At 38.9% G+C, this 10401-nt stretch overlaps 1 protein-coding gene across 1 annotated transcript; it reads right to left on the bottom strand.

Annotated features, from left to right (window-relative positions):
* Nucleotides 1-9818, bottom strand: usp3 (ubiquitin specific peptidase 3). The gene is made up of 15 exons (XM_019272221.2): nt 9163-9818; nt 8889-8949; nt 7872-8009; nt 7401-7484; nt 7117-7198; nt 6934-7013; nt 5612-5725; nt 4785-4898; nt 4503-4652; nt 4209-4315; nt 4027-4107; nt 3792-3910; nt 3534-3647; nt 1685-1752; nt 1-1155 (listed from the first exon to the last, which is right to left on the bottom strand). The coding sequence occupies exons 1-15, from the start codon at nt 9251-9253 to the stop codon at nt 717-719; spliced, it is 1842 nt and encodes a 613-aa protein (XP_019127766.1). The 5' UTR covers nt 9254-9818; the 3' UTR covers nt 1-716.
* Nucleotides 9819-10401: the final 583 nt, after the last annotated feature.

The raw sequence follows: 10401 nt of genomic DNA, 5'->3' as shown, positions 1-10401 counted from the left end.
AAACAAAAATTAAAAATCAAACATTTGAAAAAAGATCCATTATATTTTATCACTTGATACATGTTTTCAAAGAGCATTTTAATCAGGGCGTGTTTTTTAAGCCCGTTTTGGATCAACATCAAACGTTAAATTATACTCCAGCGTCAATACAGACAAACAATTTGAGAATGATCTTTCACATTGGTTCTGGTCAAGAAGTTAAAATAGCTTTCTAAAGCCCTAATGAGCACTTGTCAGTCAATAAATGCATTGCATTCTATATGCTAAAATCTTCCCTAATAACTGGAAAACAGAACTACAAGGTTTTCAAGAGGTGGAAATTAAAAAAAAAAATTAGAAACTTTTAAAAACAATAGAAACTCCAAATATTGTTACAATGACACAGTGTCTTGACACAATCATCTCAAAGTCTAGACTAAACATTGGACCAACTGAGGTTTTCCCAAGGCTACAGCTTTACTTCAGTATTTTAATCACCTTTGGAATCTATTACATACGGAGGAGTCTACCTCGACCGAGGAATATAACATCAAGGAAATAAATGCGAAAAAAGTCATACTAAACAAAACTCAAGCAGCAAATTATACATGATGCCGTCATGCAGGTCATTTTAAAACAAAACAGTTGCACATACAACGTGAAAATTAACCAAGCACTGTGAGAAAAGTGATTGAGGTGAAGCCAAAAATGGAGAGACGAGCTGGTCTGAGGCAGAATCATTGTGCAGCAGCTTGTATAGCTTGGCTGGCTTCCTCTGTTGCAGCCTTGTCTGAGGTATCCCCGTCTGAGACAGCCTCCATTGAAGCTGTGTCAGCGCTATGCAGTTCAGCCATGTCTTCGCCCTCGTTTTCCAACGCGGCATTATCTGGGACCGCCACGTCCATCAAAACCACGTCTGCTGCACTCTTGTCCTGAGCAACTACTTCGGAGGAAACGCTGTCCATGGCTGCTGCGTCCACAGCAGGCCTGTTTGTGGCTGTGCTGTTCGTGGCAGTCTTGTCTGAGGCCACATGGTCAGTCCTCTCCACGTAGAAGAGGATGTAGGCCTTGGCCTTCCTCACTGCGTCCTCATTGGTCAGAGTCACTGTACTGTCATTGAAGTGGTACCAGCGGCTCTCGTGGCTGCCATATGCTGTATAATGCCCTGATCCAACCCTGTGAACACAGACACACATATCACTCTTTGCTCTCTCTGGTTTCTTACATTTACTGCTGCAGAAGTGAGAGGGACATGTTTGAGTCAACGCAGCAGTGGGGCAACATCGCCACTTAGAGGCCAAAAGGTAAAACAGCAGCACTCACACTTCTTGGCATATCTAAACACATTTTCAAGCACTAATGCCTTTTAACATTTCGTGAATTATTTTTTAAACTGCAGCTGTCCACGTGGCTTCTCAGCTAAACTGGATGTGAACTCTTTATGCAGTGATTGGGTGACTGACAGCCAACTCCAAGCAGAGCTGGTGCACAGATGATAATGTATAGATTTATGGTCATGGGATCCAGTTGTTCAATTTGTTACCATGGTGACAAAAGCACATCGTGCATGCGTCTGAACGCCATATGGACCCCAAAGCAATCTGATACATTCAAAGATGATTGTGTTTGTTAAAACAGGAAATTAAAATAACAGATGAAACAAATATCATATAATATTTTAAACTGGGCTACTTCATCTACTCACCCAGATCCATGATGCACTACAACAGCAACAAGGTCATACAGGCAGCTCTCTGGTAATGAATTCTCTGGCTGCAAATTGAAAAGAAAAAAAAAAACAGAAGAAAGAAAGGAGAATAAGAATTTCTCAATTCCACCTACAACCCCACACCTCAAAGATTTTCAATTTAAAAAAGGAGACAGACTACTCAGCACCTGGATACGCCAGAGGTTTCACTTCCAGACAAGAAGACAGATCAAATGAAGTTTCACATGAAAATGATGGTACTTTCCAAAGGTCAGCATGATGAAGGACTCGCAGGTGTTTTATACAAAGATTAGAGGCTTTGCCAACAAAAAAATGAATCATTTGAAAGGAAACTTGGAGTTTTTTTTAAACAAATGTTTAAAAAAAAAAAAGTTAAATATGCCCCCCATATTTCCAAATCCCAAATTAAGATCAAATGTCCCAAATATAATCTGTTTATTATTTAGACAACTAAGAAAACCAGCAAATACTCACATCTGAGAGGCTGAATTCCAAGTGTTTTAAATTACAAATCAGGAATAATTTCTTATTAACTTAATGTTGTTCGAGCTTCATCAGCTCAGTGTGTGCAGTATAATTTTCCCATCACTCTCGATGTAGTTTCTCGTTCAGCCAGCAGAGGTCAATAGCGATCTCTCTGGTTGCCAACTAGCAGCACTTTATTTATTTTGCTGTAGATGTAAATCCAGAGTCAGCTGACTGTCACGTTTCACTAAATCACCAGTTAGGCAAAGAAGTGATTGTAACTGTTGTATATAAAAAGACATCTTACATGTACATTTGAAATGGTCTATTCTTCATGCTGTCTGCGGCTGCTTGGTTTGTGCACCCAGAACAGTTCTCACAGTCGGTCATATCACAGTCATATTTCGCATGCTTTACTAAGCCAGCTGTCTCACATGTTGCTTAAAATCTTTCCATGATGTGACTAGTGTCTTGACTCTTTTTTAGGTTACTAAACCAAACCCCTTCATTACAAAGGTTTAAATTTGGCACAAGTACACTGAACCATTGTGGTATTGTGATGTTCCCTACAAGTAGAGCCCGACCGATATATCTGTCAGCACACATTGGTCTACTGTAGATACATTGATATCATGGCCGGTTCAAGTCCAGTATGGACCAAAGTATGGAAGGTGGAAAGGTGCCAGTTCACCTATTGGACACTGCTGAGATGCCCTTGAGCAAGGTACTGAAGTCCTAACTGTTCCCAGGTTGCCGCTCTGTGTAGCTGCTGATCGCCACCTCTCCACATTTGCATGTCTATGTGTGTGGTTGTATTTCAGGTAACATGCATGTAAAAAAAACTTGAGTGAAAAAACTATTTTATTTTCCCCCCAAGGGATAAATAAAATATCTCTTCTATTCTTTTCTACATCCTTCTGAGAACCAAACATATTGCTGCAAAGCTGGTGCACAGTCCACACAGAATAGGTCTATTTTCATTCTTAGTGGATTTCTGCCTGTGAAAACTGTACTGGCAGCCGTTTCAGTATTATGTCAATTTTTCCCCTCGAAAATCATTATCAGTCTCAAAAATCCCATATCGGTCAGGCTCTACTTACAAGTATGACAAGTGATACCAATAAAAAAATTCCACAGTGACGACTTTAACAAACTTGTTTTTCTCTTGGAATTTTCCACAACATATATTGTATTGTGGTTGCCGCCAGAGTTCAGGAGTCTACAAAACAACAGCTAATTTTGACCTGTTATGATTCTTACTGTGGCATTGGCGTGGCCTATGAGCACTTCCACATTCATAAATGTGTCATATAATTTTTAAAAATATGCCTGATAAGCATTTATTCCATTTTAGCCTCACCTCAAGTAAGTAGCCTCTCATGTCCAGGCCTTTCAGTGGAAACTCCACGTAGGTATCCACCTTGTTTCTCAAAAAGGCTGTCCAGTGGAACCTTTTTAGGTGCAGACACAAAACCTACAATTGGAAATAAAAACCTTCAATTATACTAAGAGACGCAATTCCCCCACTGCTTTATTTTCATAAACTGTCATAAAATTAAATTAGTAAATTGTAATAATAAAAAAAAAAGAAAATAATTAACTATTTCTGTTCTTCTACCTTTGGCAGCTTCTGGACCCAGAACTTCTTAGTGGATTTCTGTCTTTTTTTACACTTGTGGCAATAGTACAGCTCTGTTTCATCAAGTTCTTCCAGGTCAGTGAAACTACGTAAGCAGTCTAAAACAAAGCCAAACGAATAGAAAGTCTCATTAATTTCAAGCAGCACAAAATTAGACACTAATGCTGCCAAGAAAAAGTCTAAAGAGTTATTACCGCTGACAGTGGAAACTTACCACGTAAGGTGCATGTTGGCCCTGGTTCCTGGTCCTTACTCCTCTTTTGTCTGAACTGGCTAGGAATGTCCAAAGATAGATCTGAGAGAATTTCAGGGAAGACAAAAGGCATTATCGTGTGTTCATACGCTTTCAGAAAGTTTGGAGATGAAATGACTTTGCCAGATCTTCAACCCGCTTACCAAGAAATGGATCAAACTTCCGAGATTCTGTCCCACATATGAGGCAGTTGACTTCGTTCTGAAGTATGCCACCGAAAATGGATGTGACAACACTGGCAGTCCCATTTCTAATAAATAAATGAATCTGTATTTTATTAAAATGTACTCAAACATTCAAGTAAATGAGTATAAAATTATGTCTGACTGCTTCTTCGGTGTTACATGTGTCCCCTTTGTCAAACAGAAATCAATCCTGAACACAACACATAAACAAACTAGCAAAAACAAAGTAATTGTAAACATAAATGGGCTTACATGCAGCATTTTCCCTCTGCAGTGGAGAGTCTGACTCCATCCTGAGGTGAGACTGGGTGAGACGCCCCATTGCGACTGTATTGGAGCTCCCTGTGGAGGTGGTCTAGCAGGTACCGCATAAACTCATGGGCATCCTGCTGCTGATAGCCCCTGGGTAAACAAACACAGCTTTAAATGACATTACACTAATAAATCACAACAGATTGTTCCAGTCTAGTGACTGTAATATGCTACACTTAAGCACACTGACATAGTGTTTACTGCTGTGCAAAGTTGGCATACCTGAAACTTGGCATAATTTTCCATATAGCATAAAACAAAGAGTCAGGACTGAAGGCGGTCTGGCTGCCTTGCCACAGGGAACAAAGAGTTTTCCTGAACTCCTCCACTAAAGACCTGTTCAACATAAAGAAACTCTGTTACCATACTGCACAGTGTGGGACGATTAACATCTAAGACCTAAAACACCCAAGATGCACTATTCAGGGTAAAAAAAAAAAAAAAAAAAAATAAATAAATAAAAAAAAAAAAAAAAAAAAAAAAGAGTTTACGGACGACACAAAAACCCACCGATACTTGGGTTATATTGTACAATTTTTTGTTGAAACAACAATCTGAAACAATTAAACAAATTAAGACTGTTTAAATATTTAGTTGTCAAGTATTAAATTAATCAACAGCTATTTAGATAATCACTTAAATGTTTGAATCATGTTTAGAAAAAAAAAAAAAAAAGATTATCTGCAAAATTATCTGATTTCAGCTTCTCGTAAGTTATCTGGTTTCTTCCTCTATGACAGTAAACGGAGTATTTCTAGGTTGTGGGCAAAAACAAAACATTTGACCTGGTGTCACCTTGAACTTTGGGAAACAGTGATAGACATCTTTTCAGCATTTTCTGACATCTGACAGACCAAACAACAAATCGATTTAGTAAGAAAATTATCAACGGATTAACTGATAATTACTGTACAACTTCGAGTGTCATTAGAAAAGATTTCTCATTTGTCCTCCATGAGCATGCACAATAAACAATTATGTCAATTACTTGCTGAAATGTATGCACTCAGCCCACAACCCCCCCTCCCTCCTTCAGAAGAGGACCTTACACACTGTTGTCCCCTTGGCTGCGGGTGTGATACATCCTTCTTCCTGCCGTCTTACCACTGCGTAGAGCCACCGCAGGCAACTCCTTGAAATAACAGCTGAACTGCTCGATGTTGCTGTCAAAAAAAAAAAAACGTATGTTTTAGATGTGATGTTTCATACATGAGATTTGGGGGGGAAAAATAACATGCAGGAGGACCCATAATCAACAATGTGCGTGGTCTGAGTATCTTCTTTCAGAAAGGAGCAGACTGCATTAACACTATAAAAAGATGCTTGCTATATAAGTCTGCCTTCATAGTTTTTCCAAGTCCAAATTACATTACTGCTCGACCTCTTCCAAATCAGCCAGTGTTTTAGATTCTGAATATTTTCCAAGCTTCCAGTGAGACATCAGCATATGTTCATCAATCTACAGGTATTTTTATCGTTGTATGGTAATGCGGTTGGAGGTGCAAAATAATTTGACAAAACACATTTCAATGCAAGCAGCTAGAGAAGTTACGTCATTCTTGTTTTCAGCTGACTACTCAAATTGGATCCTGAAGCATTTTCATAGCACTGCACATGCAACTCCAAATTTCAGAAACCATTTCCACGTCTCATTCGTGTGCTGCTACTTCTTGCAGTATTTACACACGTTTGTGCCCATTTGAAGCTTTTAAAAAAAAATTTATTTGTGCATTTATTGTACACTGAATTACTTGAAATACTATATTATTCATGAAGTGCATCCAATTAGCAAAAGACCAGCTGACCCCCACTGCGTATTTGACAAGGTTACTCTCCAGAAGTCTGTTTAGCATTTATTGTGGCTCTTTTTTTAAAACAACTGTGGCCTTGAAGTGCATCAGTGTGATTCTGTAGAGCCTGCAGATAGCAGGATAGACTAATAGATTTATTGTAGGTGGCTCACCATGTTAATTGTTTTCAGTTGAAGTTTAAATACTTGATTATAAAGTTTTCATTTCACTTTTGTATAGAGGCTGATAGGAGATCAAAGTGCACCCAAATTTTACATTTTTGAGTTTTGTAAAACTAGAAGGACATTTCACGTTTCTGCAAATTGATTTTAACACCATCCTGAAATAATTTGAAACTAATAGCTACCTGGAATTTAAGAAAATAGCTGGAAAATCTGGCCTTTGACTGTACCTTGTTTCCAAGCAGCCTGTGTAATTCCCCTTACTGTGCCCCAGACTGTATTAATAAAGGATGACTGGACGTGGGGCCCTGGGTCTACAGGGGCAGAGTTACTGAACCATGCTGCAAACCAAGCCCAAGTTTGCCACCCACATACCTCATCTTCAAAACAGAGCCTTACCTGAGAGACTGCAGAATGGCATTCATGAAACATGTGTTGCCCAAGTTCCTCAGCCCTGTAGCACCTAACGCCACTCCATCCTGACAGAGAAATGAGATGCAGAAAGATTCGTGAAAGGAAAATTTGAGCAAACTTTGTTTCTTCTTATCAAAGAAAGCAATCAGAATATCTTCAGGCACTTACATTGTCTTTTAACAACTTGCTGTCTGGAGCTGGGCTGTCCTGAAGTCTTCTTTTCCTCTGTCTGTCACCCATCAGTGACGAGCTGTGAGAGGGAAAATACTTTGTGCTGAGCATGTTGCAAAGCATCTTTTGTGTGTGTGTGTATCTTCCTGATAAGGTAGATTCTTGGGAGATGCGTCGTAACTTTGACTTTTTAAGTCAAACAACTAAACTAGTACTACATATTAATTCTTGCAACAGTAATGATGATAGAGAAAAACTGTATTCTTGTGATCAGTACTTACTTTTCTAAACTCTGAAGATGTTCCCTCACCTTCTGCACCTGCCCGAGTTTGGTGTCATTGACAACAAAGTCATCACATCTGTAACTATAAAATCCACATTAGTCAGGGGACAACACAATATACATGTTGAGACTTAAAGCCATTCAAATTTGAATAGGGAACACAGCAACCATAAATATACTGTAATGTGTTCACTGTGGTGGCATGCGACATTTAGCCACACTGATATTCATCAAATAATCCTTCATATAGTTGTAATTACTTAGTGTTGTCATTAACATGTGATCATTTCTGATATGCGACCAGAAGAATGTTGGATCGCTTACAAAGAAACTGATTAGCCGCAATAAATGAACGATGATAATGAAACATCTGGTTCCTTTTACTACACCATTACAATCCATGACTGGTCTTTTGTGCAGGGCCCCACAGATTGTAGCACCAGATAGGCCGGTCATGAAGGACACTCACCAGAACACACTGTAGTTGCTGCAGTCCATGCAGACAGAATGATGGGATTTCTCTTTCTCCTGTTTCTCACCCTTCTTTTGACTAGGACCAACGACTTGGCTCTCTTCAAAGTGTTTCTTTGCATGTCCACTGACATATCTATAAAAGCAAGAGATTACTTTATAAACACACACACACACACACCATCTGAAACTACCACAACATCATATAAACAATACCAGATATTGGCCTGTCTGTTTATGCTCACAAACGATGAATCAGCCCCAAACACCACTTACATCGCATTTCCAGAATCCTAAAAGATTCTTCTAACCGTCTGGATAAAAACAATCCATCAGTCTGCTGCACGATAAAAAGGATTTTCCTACATGTCCAGATAATAGTCCAGATAGTGAAAGGAAATGATAGATCTTCTTGCTCAATTTTTAGGACATGAACTAAAATTTCAGAGTTGTATCGTGTGTGTTTTTTGGGGGGGGATTTGTCTTTGATATTAGATAGATAGATAGATAGATAGATAGATAGATAGATAGATAGATAGCTTTCTTGTATTTTACAAAAATAGATTGTGCAGAGTCGACAGAATATTTTGAATCCAGCTTTCAGGATTCTGGAAATTTTCCAAAACCTTGGTAAGGCATTGCCAAAAATCAAAAGAGAAAACACATTTCCAGGTTTACCTCTGTGACTTGAATTAAAAGTATAATACACAAGAAGCAAAACTGGGGGCTAGACACACTCATCCTAATACAATCACAGCTTTGGGAGGACGCTTTAGGCCAAATCCTTAACATGCATTTTCTTAACCTCAGGGTTCTTTGAGCACCATATTTACACACAGCAATCTTGGTGACCACCGACTGAGTTCTGCAGACCAAAAAAAATAAACCCTCAATTTACATACAGCAGCTCTTACATGGCTGTACACTTTGAAAATGGTAGCCAAAAGCAAAAAAAGGGTTGAGACACACTGTCCTGTGGTATGTTGGTCACAAAACACCAACCACACACACTCACCTTCCACAATGGACCATCAGGCAGGTAAGGCAAATCCATGGACTTTTATTGGACCTGCAAACTGGAGATAAAAGATGAAGATGATGCAGATTAATGAGAAGATGTATTTGCTTTTTAAAGGGACCATTTTTCCACAGTGTCATAGTGTGACCTGTAGCTACATTATCCACCTGACTGACACAAATAAGGCATGGTATATCAGATACATAATATATAGCTGTATCTCCATTCAGGTAAAACACTGAATTATAAAAAGGACTTTCTCTTTTCTTACCGTTGCAACACCAAGAGGACGGAGTACCGTTAGGGAACCTGGAGGACTCGAGCGGACAGCTCACGTTTGAGTTCAGATGAGAGCACTCCATCAGTGTGAGCGGGTTCAACTAATGTCAGCCGACAAAAACACCAGCCAGCTAACAATAGTTAGCCAATTAACCCCAAACTGAGCTAAGCTACCGTTAGCAGGACAACTACTTGTGTTCGCGAGCGCACGTTTTTCCTGTCTCGCGCCTGCGAGCCGCTACATCTCTTGAATTATCCCGTCGCGCGGCAAGCTCACGGAAAAAAAATAAAATAAAAAAAGACGCCGCCGTTTCCACCCTGACACACGGGAAATTAAAACAGTAACCGTAATCTTTGGTGTGTAACTACTGGCGTTTGCCACAAACAAATGGAAATAACTTGAGGAAGTGACGTCGCGGCTGCCGGCTACAAAACAAAGATGAAGAAGCTCCGGAGGAATACTTCCTCCTTCGCTTACTCTCCCCCGAGCTGCTCACACGTCGTGTATGTGTCTTATATTTGGGTTGACGGTGTTTTTTAATGTATTTGTAACTTCTGACACTTAAAAGCTCCTAATATTTAACGTCATTTAAAAGCTCTGGCTGCTTATACTGAACTTGTGTCACCGTGGCACGCATGCGCAGCAGCCAGAGAGTGTCGCTTCCGACAGACGTGCACAGGCGGCGAATTTACCGTAAATACACATTATAATTATATATAAAGGTTAAAAGCTTATGCGCGTTTCCTGCAGCACTGAAACCACCGCCATTTAAGAGGACAACACTTATTTCACCTGCAAAAGTCTACAATCATCAAGTTTTTATAGAAACAAATGAAATAAGTGAAAATAAACTGATTGGCCCATCATGAAAATCACATTTTGATATATATTATCTTTGTGTGTTTTGGTACTTTTAGTGTCAATGCACATGTTACCAATTGATAAAAGTGATTATTTAGACACTAATTCATTATTTATGTTCAGGTTATGATGGTTGGCTTGAATATTTTGCATTTGCATTGAATAATGAGCATGTTGATAAATAAGTCTAAGAGCGATATCACTCATTTGAAACATTTTCCTCACATATAATGAACCGATAAAATACTATATGCCATGGTTTCATATACTGATTGATGTACTGTATATATCAAACATTAATACATTCAAAAATCAACTTTTTATTTACTGAAAAGTTAATATTTTTACATTCTTTCTCTTAATTAGAAA

This window comes from Larimichthys crocea, chromosome XXI (assembly GCF_000972845.2).
Source record: "Larimichthys crocea isolate SSNF chromosome XXI, L_crocea_2.0, whole genome shotgun sequence".
Taxonomy (NCBI): Eukaryota; Metazoa; Chordata; class Actinopteri; family Sciaenidae; genus Larimichthys; species Larimichthys crocea.
Note: the sequence above shows the minus strand (reverse complement) of the source record. Positions and strands in the feature narration are given on the sequence as shown.